Consider the following 22,092-nt stretch of genomic DNA (forward strand, 5'->3'; position numbering starts at 1 on the left):
CACTCATTGTGCCACTCACTATAGTGGAAGTATGAGCAAGGCTTTATGCCTACCCTGTATAGCCTGACTGGTACAATGTAAAGCCTACAGTGCAGCCGCATGAGACATAAACACCTCCTTTTTAACTACTTGTAAATCATGCCAATGTAGGTCTTGTAGCCTACAAGGTAGGATGCATGGTATTTAAAAGTAGTTCAGAAATTAATGTTACGCTGTCCCTTACAGTGGCAAGGTCAAAAACCAGAGTACAAAATAAAATACCAATACCCTATCTTGGAAATGATACTAATTAGAAAAATAATTAAAGTGCTATTTTCAGTCGCTATTAAGATCCAATTCAATGGTTACGTTTGATTTTTAAGAAATATTAGGGAGGATTAACTATTAGAAAGTGCCCATTTCCCTGCTGGAAGCTCCTTGAGGCTAATTTGCATTAGCTTTCCAGCAGTAGCAGTGACAGTTAATAACCCTGAATAAATGTAGAAAAGATGTGTAATACCTCCCAGGAGTAAACAATAAGCTGGCGTGTATGGGCAGAGATTGCGTCTCTGAACTTCATTGAATATTCAGAGTTAGGGCTGTGGGTATCCTCTGGCACCACAATATCAAATCCTACTTGACAGGCTGTCGAGCCACATGCAACAGTTGGGGAACACTTGAAAAGGAGAGGAGAGGATACCAAAACAATTCTTGTGGATCTTCTATCCGGTTGCTGCAGGCCCCTGCTTTTGTCCTTCAAGACTTCGGTCTCTGTATTTGTTGTGGGTACAGTGCCTACTTCCAACTACATTTTGGTGCTGGTCATGAATGTGGCATCTCCAGGTGCTCACTTCAAAATACTTTCTGGACCTGCAGAAGATCAAAAGAGGACTGGACCTGCTGTTTGTTTACTGAGTAGAGCCTAACGTACTTGACCTACTCTGTTTTGCACCCAAGACAGCAAAGTAGACTCCAACAGTTTGCTGATCTCCTGTGTGGCTACTGGGAGACAGTAACTGCAAGAACTCTTTTCTTGGAAGTACCCAGCTGTGCGGAAGCAACTGGACCTGTGCTGGACCTTGCTATTGGCCTTTGAATGACATCCATCAAGTCTGTAAGTGCTGCCTCTGAGATCACAGGGGTTTTCAGAAGTATAGTCCTGTGGTTGTTTAGGCCCCAGAATAAAGTTTGGAAACAAGAAAAATGTCCTTGACGCCATTGACTCACAGACTTTTACTGGGACCAATTCACTTGATGTATTTGACCTGATCGATCACCATCAGACTGCAATTTCACCTTAATCCTGTATACCACGCCCAGTGGTCATTATTGGTGCTTTACATTTTCTTGGTGGGATTCCTACTTAAAACTTTAAAAATTCAATCTCAGTTTCCCTTTACTGGATTCTTGTCATGTTGGTGTTATTTTGTTTATTACTTTTTAATCTATTTTTCTAATTCAGTTTGAGTTTAGTATTAGTTCTGAGGTTGATTTTATTATTGTTTTGGTACCACATAATGATTTTATATGTTGCCCTACATTACACCTGCCTGCCATAGCTATCAGGGGCTTGAGCTCAAGGTAATTTTGTTACTTTGAGGGTTAACTATGTCATGGGTTGTGATTATTCCTTGTAGTTGGCAGTCGTCCATCCCAGATAACATCCAGGCCCTCATTTTGATGTTGGTCATAAAACGCTAGGCAGCTGGTCGGAGGCTTTCCGAACATCAGGGAAAGTTTACATTCCGATCACCGAATTACAATGTTGGCGGTAGGAGTATAAACTGTACGGGGAAGCCAACTTGGTTCCAATGGCTCAAGGAGCTAGTCAGCTGGTCGGAAACCCACTTAAGGTCAGTATTTCTGCTGTCAGAATGATGATGTCAGTTTTTAACAACCTTTCCATGTTGGCATTTCTGACATGGAAAGGCTGTCAGAAAGCAACTTTGGGGGCCCTTAGCAGGGTTCCCTTCTCCCCTGGCCCTCCGGTTGTGGCCCTGTGGCTCACTTATGGTGCCTCCTTGACATCCCTGCATCATGCGCAGACCCCGTGAGGTGCCTGCTACATGGTGCAGGGATGTGCAAAAACTTCCATTGTTCAATGGGAGCTTTTGCTGCGGGCAGTTTCGGACCACCGTACAAGCTCCCATTGTAAAATGGAAGTGTGCGACTGCACCATGTGCGTTCTCATCCTGATTGTCGTGTCAGGACCACAGACCGGAGGTCATCGGTTCTGCTCAGCGGCGATGTCAGTCCGAAGTAATTCTGACCGACATCGTAATGAGACCCCAGTGTCTTAACCAGCCACAAGCACTACAGATAAGAATTGTGGGGATGTGTGGCAGGCTGGCGGGATTTCGAGAGACGACCACGAAGGAACATTAATTAATTATTTAATTTTCCCTTGTATCATCTCTCGAAATATCCCTCAGCCAGCCACACCACTCTTACTAGCAGCGGCCGCTGCTGGTCTTAACCAAATATTGCATGCTCTTATCTTTTATAAAATATATCGTTATTGTTTCTTATATATTCAATATTTTGGCATCACTTCTCTGCCCACTCTGATGGACAACAATTTAACACAAATATTTTCACTATGCCTTTAAAAGCAGAAATGCTGATGATTGCTTCAGATCACTTTAATTATGGTTCATTTCCATACACCAGTGTACAAAATATGAAATTCACAGGTGAAGAACCTGCTTAGAACATTTCCTTGTACCAACTCGTCCATCCCAGTGACTGCAACATTGTGATTAGTGACCAAAAGAGCGAAGGCCAAATGTAATGTGGTTGTTTCTCTCTTCTAAAGAAGGTCAATTGGTCTGATTATAAAAGGGAATGGTGCACTGCAGTTCATGTAAATAAATAACTATTGCCTGCTTGGGGCTCACTGGCAAGTTATATACTTTTGGAAATGTTACAAAAAAAGTGAGTAAATCATGTTCTTAACTCTCCCAATAGAAAGAATATAGCCAACACCAAGGACCCTTTAACATAAGTCTACATAATAGACGTAATAGGTGTCATCCTCCATAGCAATCCCTGCAATCTGCTATATCCTGAAACACATTGACTACCGCACCCATTATCACTCACCTGCTAAGTCAAACCACTGACAAAATGCATTTTTACAAACTCAAAAAGGTAACCGAAGTTCACAAACTGTTTTGAAATTGTCAATATATTATATTGATTAAGGTATTATGATGGTCTGTGCTGCTTCTATGGGTAGATCTCACAATATTAATAATGAAAAGGTATAATAATACAATGCAAAATGTGTACTTGGAATATTGGTCTAGATACAAGGGGTTCAATAAGGATATACGTGCATCAAATATTTTGAGAATAATATTGAGCATGGAAGCAGGAAGGAAACTTGGGACCTGGAAGTGCAGAGGTATGAATGATGTCAGAATTAGGAAGACCTGCAGATGGCAAACTCAGAATGGGTTGGGAAAAGGATGGAAGGTTTGGAGAAAAGAAAATTTAAATACAGCATGTCCGTAACAACCAGACAGCATACTTAGTTTCTTTCAGTTTAGCTTCCCACTTTTTGGTTAGTGGAAGAACTACCAGGGTATGGGCAGTAGCAGCAGAGTTTAAGACTGATTCTACAGAAATCATTGCCTGGCAATGTAATGTGTTGCTGATGAGGTTTTCCTGCTTTTGCTTGAGTTCCCATCTGTATTCATTCCATTCCTTTGTTGTTTTCCTTCCCTCTCAGTTCCCCTTGGTGTAGGCCTTCAGTCCAGTTTGCCCTGAGGTGTTATGTTTCTTGTCCTTTGTTGTTCCTTTAACTGTATTTTCTTTTCAGTGGTCAGCCCCAGCATCCAGGGAGTTTGCAGGGTACTTGGTCTGTCAAAGTCTTATCATTGCACCTTTCACCACAGAATAGGTTAGCTTTTCCTTCACTACTCATGGCTATATTTAAATTGTCTTCCAGTTGAAAACCACTTCCTAACTTTTGCTCCCCTCTTCGCTTTAGTTGACTGCTCTATACCTCTTGCTGCATGAGGAGTCCCAAGAAATAGGGTTTGCTGGCAGTACCAAGATGTTTCTAATCTGAGAAAACCCAGTCCTGGTTTTCTCCCACTCTTATTCCTACCTCTCTCTCCCTGTTTACTCCAGACCTCTCAATGGGCTGCTTAGAGATGAAGGGATGGCTAAGGGTTCTCAGTGCGTCACCTTCTCAGAAACCTGACAGTTGCCAGGCCAAACATTGACCCATCTGAGGCACTATGGCAAAAGCCATAAATAAACTAAAGAGTTAGAAATTTCCAAAAGAATGTACAAGCATAGGGCTAAATCATTATTAGTAAAGCTCATTTCCACTTAGGAGTCTTAATGTTGACACCTCAAAGACCTCAGTCAGTTTGTGTTAGTGAATTCAGGTGGTTCAGTGTGTTTTATAGACTATGATTTCAAATTTAAAAGGTAGATTTTGAATGTCACAAAGAGGGTAGCCTAACTCATTATGGGATATGATGGAGCTAAAGTACAGTAAAAAAAAAAAAAATCTGAGGAAACAATCACCTAATTACAATTGTCCAGGCAACATATATGGAAAACCAGATGGTTTTTTAACACAATCAGAAAGCATCTAGATGATCCTCCTAACATTCTTTTCACCATGCTTTGATCTTGAGAAGAACTGAAGACAATCCAAGACAATAATATACAAAAAACACAGTCCAAGATCAATTCTCTGCAACAGATACAACAGGAACCAGAGCACTAGAGGATTCGTGGAAAATTGTTGTCGATGGAAAAAGCAATTTCTATCCCTAATTCAGCTTTTCAACAATGGGTAAGGAGGTGGTGCTATTCCTCTCCAGTGGCAGGGCATCCAGGATAGAAGTAAATGAAGGACCTTGTCTGTCAACACATTGGGTGGCCCAAACTAAAGGAAACTATGCACCAGTATGTTCAAAATGTACTCAAGCCAAAGCATCCCATAGTTCTCCCTCCAGTCTGCTACAACCAATATCTACTACAACACAACCTTGGAGTATATCTGTAGACTTTACACTAGATTTACCCATTTCAAAATGCTCCACCAACATGTTGGTGGTTATGAACTATCTCACCATAATGGTCCATTTCATTCTTTAAAAACTACCTACAGCAGTGGAATTAGCAGATTTTATTTAAACATTTTTAATTTACATGGATTATATGAAATCCTCATACTGGACACTGGCATACAGTTTACTTCTGTTTCCTGGAGACAGCAGATGATGAAAAGTGTAGGCACTAAATAGCTCATGTCCATCAGCTATTATCCTCAAATGGAAGGACAGAATGAACAGCTAAACAAATCCATTAAACAGTACTTGAGGAACGTGTTTATGAACCATACAAATGGCTGGAATAGGTGAATATTCCTATCAGAATTCCCCTATAATAGCTCTCTCGCTACATGCCTCTCCCCGAGAAGATATCCCTGCTAATGTAGTTATGGATATCATTGTCAAATGCCGCCAGCCCGAAAATCCAACCACTACAATTCCATTAGACACATTTTTACTTTAACGTCTGCAAGAATTTCCGAAAGCGGATAGTCAACATCTGACACAAGCTAAACTTTAATACAAGAAATTTGTTGACCATCATTGAAAAGTTACAGTACAATTTAAAAGAGCAAAAAAAAGTTCCTCAACAAAATATCTAACCATTTAACTCCCCTCTTCCCCCACAAATTCATTTTCAAATTTGTGGTTCCTTTCATGATTGATGGACAGATTGGGGCTTTGCCATTTTTATTGGCAATATCTGCCTACTGACGGATCACTGACATAATAATGATGTAAACAATATTGATTCCTTAAAATATCAGAAAATAAATATTGTTAACAAAAATACTGTCAACAAAAATATTGTCATCCTATACTAAACTAACAAGCACATACATATTGATAAAAATATTGCTGTCATAAATGCCTGTTTTTGCTCATATCGAGAATACATTTTGGACAGAAAAATACTGTGACCTCCAAATAAAGATATTTTTCACACAAATATCCAAACACAAATATCGGAATATCAAATATTGACTACATAAATATCATTGAAAATCAAGCAAAAGCACTCTTCATAAAAACATCAAGAATAGCCATAAAAAATGTAATCAGTATTCTAACAACAGTATAACAATTGTACATTATAAAAATAAGCATAAATGACCCAAAAAGTGAAAATAAACCGAAAAATTCACTTTCACATTTGTGGTTCCTTTTATGATTGATGGGCAGATTGGGGCTTTGGCATTTTCTATTGGCAATATCTGCCCACTGGTGGATCCCTGACATAATATTGATAAAAACAATATTGATTCCATAAAATATCAGAAAATAAATATTGTTAACAAAAATATTGTCATCCTATACCAAAATAACAAGCACATAAATAATGATAAAAATATTTCTGTCATAAATATCTGTTTTTGCTCATATCGAGAACATATTTTGGACACAAAAATATTGTGACCTCCAAATAAAGATATTTTTCACACAAATATCCGAACACAAATATGCGAACATCAAATATTGACTACATAAATATAATTGAAAATCATGCAAAAACATTCTTTATAAAAACATCAATAACCATAAAAAATTTAATCAGTATTCTAACAACAGTATAACAACATTATGAAAATAAGCATAAATTACCCAAAAATTGAAAATAAACCAAAAAATACAAATAGTAATGAAGAAATATATTTATAACAAAAATTGACATACAATCAACTCATGTAACTACTTTTATATGTAAAAATAAATCACACATCCCCTTAAAACAAATATAATATTATATATAAATAACATTGCAAATGCTAATTAGTTTTCATCACAAAAGGCAATGACCAACAAAAAATTCAAACTAAAAGTATACCAACCAATAAAATCCCAATACAAACAATATTCACCAATACATTTAGGCAACCAATGTAACTAACAATATAAAAGGCACACAAAATGTAACTAATCACCACTCCAACATCCACAAAATCTGCAAAAAGATGATATTTCAAAATGTTCCCAAATGAATCGACAAACAGAATAAGACAAATATGCACAACTACCTTAAAAAATAAGACAATTATAAATTTATAGTAACATAGACTAATTAAGTTCTTTTTAATACTAAAATGAAACATTATTTAAATGAACGCAGTTCTAAGTTTATGTCTCTTAATGTAGATACTGCAAAGCAATTGCTGTAATGGTGAGAAAATACCAAACTGTACACAAACAACAAAATGAAAACGTATGCACCTGAACAAAGACTAACAAAAATAAATGTATTTAAAACATTTACTCACTCTACTGTGGTTAAAAACCATCTGCCCCATTAACTACTAATCAAAAAATATTTAAAATAATACTAGGCATCTTTTTTTATTGAAAAGGACACACCTGAATCACATTACAGAAACTCTAGTAAAAAAACTGAAAACACAAAATGTAATTTTTTGTAAAAACAGTACTGAAGTATGAATAAACAAACAAAAAAGCGATTATTTTGCTTGGTAATGTTAAAAATACATATATCATTTTTAACACGTAACACTTTATATTATGACACTATTTTCAGAATAAATAACAGAAAGAACAAGATACATCACTTTACAGAAAGGAAAACAATTACTCTGTCACATTGGCTACACTTACAGTGAAGAAAGTACAAGCACGGAGCAGTGAACTGGAAAAGTTACCCTAAGCATGCTACAGGAATTCCACCAAAAAAAGATACCTTTGTTAATAATGTTAAGGAACACAGCCATCCCCCAAATGTCACAGAAATCAAGCTAAGGAATGTGCTACAAGAAATATGAGAAGCAAGTGCCAGTTCTCAAAAACCCAGAGCTAAAATATTAAAAGATGTACTCTCAAAATTTCCCGAACATATTAGAGGCCAGCTACCATCTTTACGCACCTTAAAGCTCTTAGTGCATGAACTAAAAAAGCCACCACTAACACCCCTCCGGCCCCTAGAAGATACTAAAATATCCAAATTCCTGAACACTTAACCATTACAATCTAGGAGAGTCCACATCCAATTGTACCCGAACTAATTACACTGACTTCCTACAAGTAGCATGTGAGGATTGAAGAATTGGTCATGACATACAGAGCTTTCCATCACACTGGCCCCCAGTACCTAACAGATTTTTTCCCTACTAACCTACCAGGTCACTCCGGTCCTCCAGTTCTCCTGTTGGTAGTTATTGCTTAACTCAGAGGGAAAAAGTAGGGCAGTTTCTTCTACTTATTTTTGGCTATAAGGAGTTGGAATAATATCCAACAACAGCACCGCACCACAGAGGACATCCAGGCATTTAAGTAACTCCTCGAAACAACCCCTTTTGTATGTAAATGCTTTTTTACTTTCACAAAGTGTCGACCTGGCACAATAAACCTTTTTAATCCACAAGAAAGTACTCCCCCTAATATCCTAACCGTGTAAATCGGTTATTGATACAGTTAGATAGTGAATAACCAATGGTGGAATATCCTTACATGAAGCTATATATTTTACACCACTTTGAAGTGGTAAAGGAGGCAACTCCATTTGTTTTACATTCCCGCACACACCCTAGTGGTGTCATGCTTCATCATCGGGACACCATAAAGCCTATAAGTCGGGGTGGACTAGACCATCTTTCAGGGAGTACTTGAAGACATGTTTGGCCTGGGGGATAAAGACTAAACATCCACTGGCATATCCCGGTTTCCCTTTAATCTTGGATCTGACAGGGATATTAAAATATAGAACAATGGGGTATTTGGGATATTATGGTCCTAGGACCCTAAAGCCAATATGTTTCAGTTCACTTGTTGCCCAAAGTGGTGCAGGAATTTCTTCAGGGAGATAAGGTTGTCCCCCCTGGAAGGATAGTGAATGGGAATTTCCCTATATTATTCATAAAAAGGGCAAATAGCTGCTCCTTTATTTGTCACAACCTTAGGTTTTGTTTGGTCATTCCATCCAGTTTTGGAAGAGGTTAAAGTTCACGTGGAACCTCAAGCCGCAAGGACCCACACCAAATAGGTCACACCATAGGGCAGGACCCGTGAGGACGGTTTGACTACAGGGCTACCCCAGTACTATGTAAGGTTCCAAGTGAAGTTTAACCTCTCCCAAAACAGGATGGAGTGACCAAACAAAAATTTGACTATATTGTTCTAAATTGGTGTGGGACTTTCACATGTTGTGTTTTCACTAAATGCTGCATAAATACTTTACACATTGCCTCTAAAGGTTAATTTGGGGTTTGCTTGTGACTCCAATCCAACAGCAATTGTGGTTGCAGCTTGAGTAGGGTTCTAATCCTCTCCGCCAGAAACCCAATTTCCTATAGAGTATCATATAAAGACAAAAAAGCACAATGTGCATGGTGCTTTCATGTGATATAATATATCATAGTTACATTTTGGGTTGAGTCGTGAACAACGTACCCTGCTGGGAAAATGCTACCAAAAATTGAGGTAAAATCTATATTGCACAATACTTACCTTACTGCAATTAGATACCTAGGAGAAGTAGACAGTATGGAATATTTAACAACTGACTATATGTTTTTAGCCTTTCCTTTGCAGACATTAGAACGATACCTAAAAAATAGGACTTTCGCTTACTGTTTGGAAATTGCATTTACAAGATTTAGTTTAGAGTAAAGCTCTGATACACGTAACCTATTGAAGATTTGTATCACATATCAAAGTTAAGGAATCTAGGCCATATTATCTAAAGATAGACAGTTCTTAAGATTTGACCTTGAGAAACCAGACTCATGCTTACCCAAATTAAAAGGCATACTATCAAAGGCACCACCTTAATCACATCTTCAGGTAACTTATTCCCACCTCTGCATGACATTTATATGTGGCTCTGTCCTATTGAACGAGAGTAACTTGCGAACAAAGCAGCTTTCTCTCCCAGAAGAGATTCAACATAAGTATATTCCCAAATCCCTACCCTGTAAGGACTCACCCAGATGCATTTAGTCTTGTATATGTGCACTTATTCTATCACACATCTGTGTTCCCCTTTATAGAGTTGAGTGTGGGATCTCTATGTGTTTGGGAATTCACAGGTAAAGGCTTATAAAAATAACTTAACAGGTGAGCCGGAATTCTGTCTGGTAGATTCACAAAATTGGTCATGCATTGCAAAACGTTTCTTACCACTAATTAATTTTTCTAAAATGTATCACCACACTCTCCCCTTCCAAAAATTGATAATAGTAGCCAACCCAACCAATCCATCTTACTGAAAGGATTTGATTGAAATCACCAGTGAACGCTGAATTATGCTTCAGTCAATGAGCCAACTTATTTTTTATTCAAACCCAATGTTCCCTCTTTCCATTAACTAGCTTAGGAACACCTTCTAAAACAATGACATCCGGAGAGCAAGCAAGGGTCAATTAGAGATGAAAGTTACTCTCAGTATGTTTTCTTCTATGAACCCAGGACATCAACTGGGTGTGCTTTGTAAATTCATTTTATTCCTTCTTCAACTAATCCTAATCCTGCCATCAAGTGTAGCATCCGGCAATTTTTTTTTCCAACTGAGCATCATTAGTAATGCTCATCTCAGTGTATCCACCGTCTTTAAAAGAAAGGTTTTCTCGTCTTAGATGCACAAGAGTTAGAAACATGCTATTGATTGGCTTGTATATGATGGTAAATTTTGTCTCCCAACGATTTAAAATTGTTCAAGTTTTTCAATATGAAAGCCTTTTACCATGTCTACCTTTGCCAAATATGTGATGATTTGGGTCATCATTACCAGTGTTCACCTAATTCTGTATCACAGGAGGGGTTATGCGTATTGTAGAATGGTGGTCACACGTCTTGTTTGCTATTTGACTTTTTGCAACCTTCTGAGATACTTGAGTTTGCCCTTCTGCGCAGTGTCAATTCTTTGCTCTACTAAACCTATTTCAGTATTTAACGTACACATAATAACTAAAATAGTTAGCCATTGAGGAGGTGTCAGCACCAATGCTAGCTCATCCACCTTTCAGCGTATTAGCTTTTCTCTTACTCTTGATCCAAAAGGAATAAAATCTGACCTTCGGCAAATGACTGTAAATGTCTCTATCACAGAGCCTAGAGAAGAAGGGTAGCCCAAACCAGCCTCTATAGGGCTCAGTTCACACCCAGGCCGCACCCGGGCGTATTCTGCACGTGTCCCATGTGCATGCCATGCTATGTGACTGCTGTTCGTGATTTGAATTTCTTGCGCTCCTCCTCCCAGCAGAGCGGTACTATGTTGTTTGGAGTCTTCTTCCAACATAGGCAAACACAGTCCAGCAATGTACTTTGCTGCGGGCCACTATTCCCAGCAGAGCAGCATTATAGGGATTGGATTCCTCCTCTAACGTAGGCAAACACAGTCTGGGTGTCTCCAGTGCTACAGGACTGCTGTTTATGCTTTGAAGTTCACTCACTCTCCACCCAGCAGAGAGTTACTATGGGCATTAGTTTCCTCTCCTAACGTTGACAAACAGAGTCCAGTGGTCTCCATCAGTGTGGGACCGGTCTACGTACTTGGAAGTGCTCTTGCTCTCCGTGCAAAGAGTCACTATGGGAATCCAAGTCCTCCTCCAATGTAAGCAAACACAGTCCAGTGGTCTTCTCAGTCTCATTTTTTCCATTATTTATTAGTTTAATATTAAAACTCACTTTGAGTACTGTTAGTCTGGACTTTTTAAGGTTTTTTTGTGGATTACAGTTTCCTATCATTTTCCCATCTGCTGGAGACTAGGCTGCCTAGAAAATATCTCTCTGAGCGACATTTCTGCTTGTGCCAGTATTGTGCTGGTATCCATTTTTGTGCAAGGTAGGCTTTAGCATGTAAATAGTTAGAAGAGGAACAAGCCTGCCCCAATTCATGCTAAAAACCTAATTTTGCTAACTTTTAATGCATTTTTACATTCCTAGTTTTTTACTTTGATGACTACTCCATTAACTTGGACCCGCTCTATTGTGTTTTCCCCCTTTGCACCCAGGTCTACTAAAAACCTGAAAAATTGTGGACACACTGTAGAAAATATTCTTTAGTATTACATACTGATACACTCTTTTGGTAAATCAGAATGCTTGCTCATAGGAAGAGAATTTCAGAAATTGTTGTAATCTTGAATCACCAGCTCATAGACCTATATTGTCCGTAACCCTAGTGCTAGTTTGAAAAGTGGTTATTCACTGCACAATTACTATAAGATTGTTGACGGTTATACCTCAAAACTAGAATTTCTGGTATTTCCTGTTTTGTGTGCCCATGGTATTTTTAGTCTAATATATTTATTCACTGTAGACAAAGACATGTATACTTTTAACTCTTGCTCGATTTCAAACTTGATCATCATGCCCCTAGTAAAGTCAACATCTGAGTATGAGATATGAGCAACAAATGAGTATTGCAACAAAACCTAAGGGCCAGGACACCAGTGGTAAATAAGAGTTACACACCATAAAACTGCCCCATCACAACTTGCTGTTCAAGAACCCAGGGAAAAGATCAGATAAATGCCACAAAGTTAGTTGACAGATGGTGAATTAGCAATTGCATTCCCTTTTTAATGTTTCTGCATTTACTTTGTTTTACGTTAGCTGTGATTTTTAAGGGGGCACAATCGTCTTACTATAATTCTTAGGAAAAAACATGTTATGTGGTCAAATGTCCCCCATTTCTATACATTTACAAATTTCTATACATTTACACATTTCTATACATTTCCATGCAGTTTAGAATGAAAAAAATTATAACCAGCTTTCCCATTGTACAATGAAAATGGCAAATTGAAGGCACAGCTCACTGTGTAGCCTTGCATGAAGAGGCATCAGTGTTCTCTCTGTCTATGCCTAGATCTAACGATAGTCCATTATTGGCTAGAAAACAAAATTTGAATTTCACCCATTGTTTCACAGTGAGCAGACTCCTGCAAACCAGCAGCAGGTGGTTTGCTCAGCCTCCATGCAGTGTTTGAACAAGGATTAAAGAGGTAGATGTAAGGGAGCAAATAGTGTGTATGGGTTGGGTTTACACATTGAAAATATCTGGCTTCATCTCGATAAGTGTCTATATTGGCCAAAACCATCTATTTTTTCCTGGACTCCTAAGGGTCAAAGTTTCACCTATTTTTTGAGAGAATATATCCATTTTAATTGAACATTGAGTTACATTGATATGCAAATAGCTGAGGTTAATGTTATGATAACTGGATGCAATTAAGGGGCCATCTGGTGAACGAGGTCACAATATGTGCCTGGTTTAGAGTTTGCTTGATTATAAGAGCCATTGGATATAATGCACTTGTAATATGGCACATGGGGTAGCCGTCACGTTTGTGACAGAGTAACTGTTAGACTTGTCCCTTTTGGCAGGTTCACCCCTAAACTTTTTGCTTTCAAATGTGAGCTGGTGTTTGTTGTTTTAGGCTTCTGCGCACTTTAACACTGTGTCCCAGTGTAAAGTGCGCGCAGCTTGAGTGTGTGAGGTGAGATTGGCCTGCCCTCCCATAGGAATGCATGGGGGATATGTGTGTCCATGGTAGTTCCGGATGTGTGGGGAGTGTAGTGGCGAGTTTGGTATGTGCGAACTCGTGAGATTAAATGCTGTGTGATGGTGTGCGCAGATCTAATGTGTCTAGTGTAGAAGTGCCACTTCTAGAAGTCGGCATGTCTGTGCAGTGAATGTGAATTGACTGTCTGGCTTGTGATTGGCTGGAGCTGGCTGGTGTGCCTATCTCCAGGAGTCAGGATGGGTCTGCCCGGTGGTGAATGGGGAGATCTGCATGTTGATGGCAGGAAAGAGTGCACCTGGGACCTGAATAGGGCTGGGCCTTCCCTCCCCAATGCTAGCTCCGCCCACTGTGGTGCGTCTGCTGTCCCTAACCTGTCCTGTGAATAGGGAGAGGGGCTGAGCAAAACAATGTGCTCAAGAACCAGTTGTAACTGGTTCTCTCCCTTGCCCTGACTAGAGTGGTGGTCTCTGCCTGGCTTTTGCGCAAGCCTTAGCCAACCAGAGATCCCATTTCTAACAGTAACCCATCAGCCAAACTTTAAAGCAGTCCCTATGGATCAAAACTCCAGCAGACATCTTCAAACAAAGCAGCATTCTAGAATACCTATTGTTAGTCATTGCTAGCAATGGCGGACTAGGTAAAGAGAACTGTTTTATTTCTCTGAACTAAAGAGCCCCTTTATGCCAATATGCGCAGACGTCCTGAGACATTACCTCTGTGATGTCCATTGCAAAGTTAACGTCAAAGGTGAGAAAGGTGAGAAATAGAAGTAGTTTTTTTTTTATCAAGGTAGTGTCAGAGTGAGGAAGATGTGCCAGTAGAATAAAAATACGGTTCTTCATCACCGATGCAGGGTTGATGACAACCCAGTGGATTTCAAAGATTATATAAGCAAATGCATGATTATGTATTATTTTGAGAAAAAAATCCCCTGATAGCAAAAGAAAATTCATGTTGGAAGGCAGTCATGAAACATTGCGTTTTCAGACTACGCCACCAGTGACTATGACATCCATGTTCTATTTACAATAAGGGAGCACACAAAGTCACCTACTTTGTCCCTTTTCTCCATGCAAGGCTTGATCAAAGTTCACCATTCTTTCTGATTTAATCTCTTGAGCTTATCATAATACACAAACCAGATTTCTTACCTCATTACTTTCATGTATATTGTGATCTATCATTTGAAGCAGGAACCACATCACATTCCTGAGTATGAACGTTGTGATCAGGTTCCAATGAATGATATTTCGAAGGCATCTGATGCTCCTAGAGAAGAAGTAAATCAGGAATATTTACAATTATTATCTGTATGTTTTATAGTACATTGCAGCAATAATTGTTCTTGATAAAGACCAATCATAACATTATTGGGCTTAGCATAGGGGCACACTGTAAGGTAAACATAAGCTTGTTCTCCTCTGAAACCTGTCAAATTCTGTGTGTGGTCACCCATGGATCAGACCTTGCCACATGACTAGGCTATGTGTACATATGCCCTTAGCTGATGTCATTAATCAATAAGTTGCTATCATGCTTTGTATCAGAAATGGCCGATCTCCATTTTCATAGCCTGCCTTGATTGTATTTTGGAATGAATATGAGGAAACATCCAGTGTCTGCTTCTAACAGAGCTGCCTGCAGCATTTCTGTAGAAAAAGATTCAGAAACCCTTTGCTGTGCAAAGGGAATTTGCGCAGTGAGATACAAACCACCAGCTGGGGAGGGGGCACAATGCCATGAAAAGTGTGAACTTGACATAGAGGAGAGCATGTGTCAATGTGTGAGGCCATTGTCTTCTCCTCCTGATGCTTAAGTCCTAAATGTGCAGGAAGTAAACTGTTTGAAATTGACAGCCTACACTTTACAAACGATCACCATCTGCCCTGGACAGTTGGTAACCATTCCCCGCTTTGTGACCAGAAAAACAGGCTTCCTGTGGTGAAATTATTCAAAGACTGAAAATGTAGTGTGTGGTAAATGTATCCAATCACAATTCCATTCCACATTCCCACCATCCTGTGTATCCCCTTACTGTAGCAAACAATTCCAGACACCTGGGGCCCCATTAGAATGACGTGCGGACTTTGGGGTCCCGTGGGTGCCATAAGGATGCGCCCGCCACAGTAGCGGGCGCATTCTGCATTCCTGGCATTGTGGCGGGCGGTGCACTCAGCACTGCCCGCCAGAATGCCAGGAAGGCATGTTGTGCACTTCCATGCACAACATGGCAGGCACCGCGCGGTGCCTGCCATGTTGGGCATGGAACTGCTGGGGGGTGTGCACCCCCCACCCCTAAGAGTCCCTGGGGGCCTCCAACGGGCACCCAATGTGTAACACTGCATGCCTTCCGTAGCGGCGTTAACGACACAGAAAGGCATGTTCCCTCCTGCATAGTAATATGGATGGCGGTGTCTAGCAGACACGACACCATATTAAACCCTTTTCCGCCCGGTCAACTCGTTGACCGGGCGGAAAAGCGGTGGACGGTCTTTCCATGATGGGCAGGGTAGGATCTCGGGGGGATCGCCACCGCCATATGGGCGGTGGCGATCCGCACGAGATCCTAATGGGCCCCCTGTGGTGTTGACCATGAACCCAACACTCTCACTCCTATACAAGTCAGTGCAGTGAAAACAGAGTGCCTATCTTCAAGTACACATCCTGAGCAAGGTCAAGCCAATGTTCTCCTTCATCCTCACTGTAGTCATAGCCAAACGTGAATGATTAAATTCCTGAACTACTGTGACAACAGGTATCAAGCCATTCGAGAAAGTTTTTAAGTCAATTTCAGTGGTTAAAGAACCAAGCAATGAAAATAGCGTTACGCCTCACGAGATCAAACACATCATACCACAAATTAATCATTGCTTTGTCAGTCAGTCAGTCAGTCAGAAATACTTTATTCGACAGCCACGAGTCATAAAAGTATACAATAATAAAAAAAAGAATACACATTCCAGCCCAGTACATAACAATAAAAAACAATCTTGCATATCAATCACAATAATCATATCTAAAAGCGTCTTTAAAAAGATGCCAATATCATATAAAGTGCACTGTGCTCAGGAAATAGACCTGATCCATAAATGATATCACGTATTAAAGTATACCACACTAGGCAAAAAGGGGAAAACGCAATTATGCCTGCAAACAACACAAAAATCACTATTACGAAAGTGATCTGTTCCTAAGTCTGATGGCCCGATTAAAAAACTTGCGACCCCGAGAAAAACCATAGGTGATGTCAGCATTTGAAGGTAAAGCACAGCTGATCTCACTTGGATAAACTGGCATTCTCTAAGTAGGGGGAGGATGTGCTTCCTACGCAAAAACTCATAATGGGTACAAAAAAACAATAAATGCAAAGTATCCTGTTCCGAAAAGTTATCGCATGGGCAAGGGTTTAACAATTCAGGTTTTGAATATCCTCTCAGGAATGCCAGCATCCAGGGAACCATGTTTAAATGAAATCTTGTTAAAACAAAACAGTGGTATGGTTTTTAACATAAGATAGATAAGGTTACGGCTTAGGTCCTAGACTCAGGGTGACATACCATTTAAACGAGGGCTTGCCTAACTCAGCCTCCTCCCTGAGACATTTCCGCCTATCCACAAACTGCTTTTTAAAATCTATAATCGCAGTCTCGCTCAAAGGCTTCGGGGTCAAAAACAAATCTGGGCGCCCTAGATGTTTTGTTTCTTCCTTTATGTAGTTGAGCCAAGGGATATAATGGGCTCTCTCCAGTGCCATGCAATCTGAAATTATAAGTTAGTTTAGATTGGGGGGGATGAGTCCAGATTCTAAGCCATTTTAGCCGAGGGGAAACTGCAATCTGGTATGTAATGTACCCCAATAATTCTTCCAGGGCCAGGAGATGCTCGATCTCATGGGTCCTAGAAAAGGAATTGTAAAAGGTTACCACATTGCTAGCACATAGGGTGATGAGGAATCGATAAATTTAGCACTATAACAGAGTTTAAGGCTGAACATTAAAAGGAGACCTCCCTTGGCTCTGCCCATATTAAACGGGATTGAATATTTGCAAAAAGAGGTACAACCATCAAGATAAAAACAGTCAATAGATTCCCAAGTCTCTTAAAGGGCAATTATATGATGATTAGTGAGGAAGTTTACGCACAGGATATCCCCCTTCTTTGCTCTCAGTCCCGCTATATTCCAGGACAATACCTTCATAGACGCATCATTAGGACTACCTGGGATGATAGTGGAGTGGGTAGAATTATCCGACAAGCGTTAGGGAGTGGGGGCAAGTATTATTGGTTCTATATGAGCTTCGGCTGAGAGATCTTATCCTTTGGACTTCCTACTGGCATTGTCAGTCAATAATTTGTATCAAGTCCTTGCAAATTCGCTAGTGGTAAAAACCGATTTGATAAGATAGTGTAGTATTAAAATTACTTTCTTGGGGGCGTGTGAGTAGCTTAAAGGGTTTCTGCCAGCCAGGCAAGCCCCGATAGCTGTTTACTGGAAAATATTTGGGAGGATATAACGTATGTAGTGGGACTATTTTAATCTTAGTTTCGGCGCCATGTTCATATTGGCAATCTAGTAATACTCTCGCTTGCCCGCAATACTTAAAATTAACAATTATAAAATCCCCCTCCATATTTTTCCTTGTCCAGTGGCCGATCTAACCAAACCTTCTAGCCATGATGATATCGGGGGTACATTTTGTACCATTTAGCACATTAATGTTACACCAGTGGGTGATCTTATGTATCAGGTCTTAGGAGGTTTCCTTTGTACCAGATGAAAGTGTCTTCTATCTTGGCAATTACGGGTGCTAGTAAGTCTTTAGTCATAGACTCAAGTCTAAAAAAAAGGGCTATCCAGCAGCAGATCCGAATTTGCCTTAGCCAATACCGCTCCCCGTGGTGATGTGGATTTGGTCTGTGGAGGCTTTCTCAAGGCTTTACCTCCCACAATTCTTTTTCTCTTTGTTGGTGGGCCATCCCAGTCATCACCTACGGTTATGATGGCCACAGGAGTGCAAGTAGATTGGTCTTGATTTGCCCTGTCCTGACAACCCGTTTGTCCTTCCAGCAGTGCGCTCAATGGTGTGGGGGTACCTGATTCTACAATAAGGTCCCTGTTTTCCTCCTGGTTCGAACTATGCCCAACATTACCCAGTGCCATTTTCTCAGTTTCCAGGGAGAGTCTTTTCTCAGTGAGGGCTAGCTCCTTCGTTATGGCATCAGCTGCCCTCGATAAAAAAAGTCTATCGTGCCAGCTGAGCCGGCAGCAATTGACCCTGAAGCTCCCCCCACAGTCAGATTCCTTTTGCCCATTTCCAACTAACCAGGTAGCACTTATGGTGATAAAATACTTGGTGTAGCCCACAGTACCAGACAAAGAACAAACTCTCCTAGCTTCAAATGTGGGTAACAACAAAAGACTACAGAACGTAGGCAAGTAATACAGAGTTGTGGAGTTGTGGCTGGTTACAGCTAAAGCAGGTCGCAGTCACCACAATCAATATAAACGCAAACAGGTGCCTTGACAGATTTTTGTCCGCCACACCTGATTGTACGTTGGCCAAAACACAAAGAATTAAGCCCTTGCCCAGCTTGGCCTCTCCCGGCCGCGGACGGGCGCAGACGGGCCCGCCCTTAGCCCAGACTTGGCCCGGGTGCCCCCCCCCGTGCGTCCCGCATTGTGGGAGCGCTTGCTCAGATTTAAGCACCGGCGGGCATGGTGCAGTGATGCGGCTCCTGTCGTGGTAGCCCCTGGTGCCTGTGGTCCTGTGTGCAGGGCAGATTCACGGACATTGCTTTGTCATCTGATGGAGAAAAGTATGTATTTTACTTTGTTTAAATCACAATGGATAAGTGGTTTTTCAGCAACAATTTTTTTTCACAGTCTATATCCAACAGCAACATTGCTTACCCTAGGATTTGTACCAGACAAGACATTTTCATTAAGAGCCTTCAACAGGAAAACACACCCAGACAAAGCCCTGGAGACAAAATGTGCAGGGACTAGGAATATTAAACCCCTCATTGGGGCAAATGTGCCCCTATACAATATAGAGAAAAATAGAAAGCATGCTGTTTCACAAAGCCCTCCACTCTAATGAACAAAGGGCAAATGTGAGTAATTCAGTGGGGAAGGTGCTGCACTCAACCAGTACTAAGGCACCACCAGGGATCTAGAGCAGATTATTCTCACCTACCTTTCTATGGGACAAATAGTTAACTGACTCTGTTTGAAGAAGGGCTAAGAAAACTGGACTTTGATCTTTTTATCATCATACAAGCTTTTCTTTCATTTCTCCTACTCATCCTTGTATCTGTCTTAGGGCCTTATTATGAGTTTGACCCACGGAGGCAATTCCAGCATGAGGGGGGTATCATAACTTCACCCAAAACTCCCTCTAGGACCTGCTGGTTGGTATGCTGTGGTGTTTCCTAGTTCAAATATAATCAAATCAACTACCATCAAAGACCCACCCATGAACTGAAAAAAGTGTGGGAAGGAGAGAAAGCACCTCACGGTTGCAACACCAAGGGAGATGCTGACTGGTACTCGCCAGCCAGAAATGTGTGTGCTCTTATAAAGTAAACCTGAACCCAATGAAATCAAACAAAAATAGAAGAAACCTAAATGTGAATGTACTTCCTACGCATGCTATAAACATGAATAACTTATGGACCCCGTGAGAATACACACAGAAAATCCTCACCATTAAAAATTGGTAAAGCTTACTTGCTTATGATAACTTTTATTCAGTGCTGTAAGCGCTTCCAAATTAAAAATGGCTCTCATAGAGCCATAGTCAATCATTATTACCTAACATGTTTCATTGCTGTGACAAATTTCAAGCAACTTCTTCAGGGCTAGTGGGTTTCCAATTTAGAATTTCATGGGAGGTTCACATCAAACCTATGATGGTAGTAAAATACAAAACAGAAGTTAGTGCCATCTGTAAAACACACTTCAACCCAGTGATACAATAGGTCTTCACTCAAGATATTGAAAATGCCCATACCGTTTGGTTGTATCTAGACTGCATGGATCCCTCAAGGCTTTTAGCCAGAGAAGCAACTGGGTGCACAGCCTGTATGAGCGCACTAGGAATAAAATGGCTAATTATCAGGTGGTGCAAAATGGCGAGTGGAGAGTCCTTGGAACCACTCCAAATGAGTAGACAGGGCTACCAATTGTAGAAATGACAGGGTTGCCAATGCACTCAAACAACAGTAGAGCAATTGTTATGTAACATACATAACAGTACAGTACAGAAACCAAAGTGACAAAAGATTTTCGGAAACTCCAGTGGAAGAGTAGTCCGTTGGAGTCCTTTAATATGTCAAACAGCCAGCCGACACGTGTTTCATTGCTATTGTGAATCCTCAGGGCTAAATGGCTGTGTCAAAATCAGAAGGTCGCACAGCTGGTGATACTTCCGACCCAGCCGGGCCCGTGACTGTCGATATGCAAGATGAAGAGACAACAGGGTACTGGTCTCCACCCAGTGTGAGGAGGTTTAGTGGACAGAAACCGTCCGGCGATTGAAGAGTAGTTTACTGGATGGATGTTGATGTACAATAATAACACGAAGTGTCGTTATCAACGGGTATTAAGGTTGTAATAACCCATCCTGGAGTCGGGTACGACTTCAGTTGTAACAAGAGGGCGCCAGAGTCTTAGTGTAACCCAGAGCGGCGTGTGGCGCGTCCTCTCACCGGGCCGTGTTCCTGTTTGGACAGGAACACGGCCCGGTTAAAGGACTCCAACGGACTACTCTTCCACTGGAGTTTCCGAAAATCTTTTGTCACTTTGGTTTCTGTACTGAACGTTGTATGTTACATAACAATTGCTCTACTGTTGTTTGAGTGCATTGGCAACCCCGTTGTATCTAGACTGCATACCTGCAACCTTGTAAAGCGAAAGCCACGCGTCAGCTGATCGCGTACCCACTTAGTGACTGCCAAAGGGTCCTGTCACCTGTAGAAGTTAAAGAGACAGTGCACCTCAGAGTTCGATGTTAACCCACATAGCCCCCTCGGGAGCCCTGCACTCTCTCCACAACACGCAATTTCGATTAGTGGTTCATCAATGGTATTGATACATTTTGCGTCATCGCGAGGCTTTTTATCATGTCACAAAAGCTGCCGGCTTCACACTCTGTCGTAACCTAGTCACTCTATTTTGAACACATTGCCAACCAACATTCCAACCCATTTATTATTTATGCGGTAAACCAGTTAGCCACGTGGCTTTACCAAAATCAAATAGCTCTAAAATGGTGCCACAATGCCCGCCGGTTAGCCTCAATCCCCGCTCCCGCTTACCGCTACCAAGTCTCTGCGGCGTCCGAGATCATCCCACCACAGGTACACCAGGCGCAGATAGAACTAGATACTCCTACACGTCCCCGATCACGTGGAGAAGGTGATTCATGCGGGTCGAGTCCTACGCGGGCACCATCTTGGAATGGGCAAAGAATTACAGTTCTCAATTCATTAGCCCCTGATATTTTAATAACTGGGTTGAAAACCAGAGTTAGAAAATTAAGTTAAAAAAACGGGGACATTTC

General features: G+C 40.8%; 1 protein-coding gene across 2 annotated transcripts in view; it reads right to left on the reverse strand.

Moving 5' to 3' along the window:
- CRHR2 (corticotropin releasing hormone receptor 2) overlaps positions 1–22,092 on the reverse strand; it is a 1,750,647-nt gene that overhangs the window by 375,905 nt on the left and 1,352,650 nt on the right. For both annotated transcript variants that reach the window (XM_086940889.1, XM_086940890.1), the window contains one exon: positions 14,680–14,797. In XM_086940889.1, coding sequence (XP_086797015.1) covers positions 14,680–14,797 — 118 coding nt within the window. The remainder of the gene's footprint in view (positions 1–14,679; positions 14,798–22,092) is intronic.

Source organism: Lissotriton vulgaris, chromosome 10 (genome assembly GCF_964263255.1).
Source record: "Lissotriton vulgaris chromosome 10, aLisVul1.2, whole genome shotgun sequence".
NCBI classification, from domain to species: Eukaryota; Metazoa; Chordata; class Amphibia; order Caudata; family Salamandridae; genus Lissotriton; species Lissotriton vulgaris.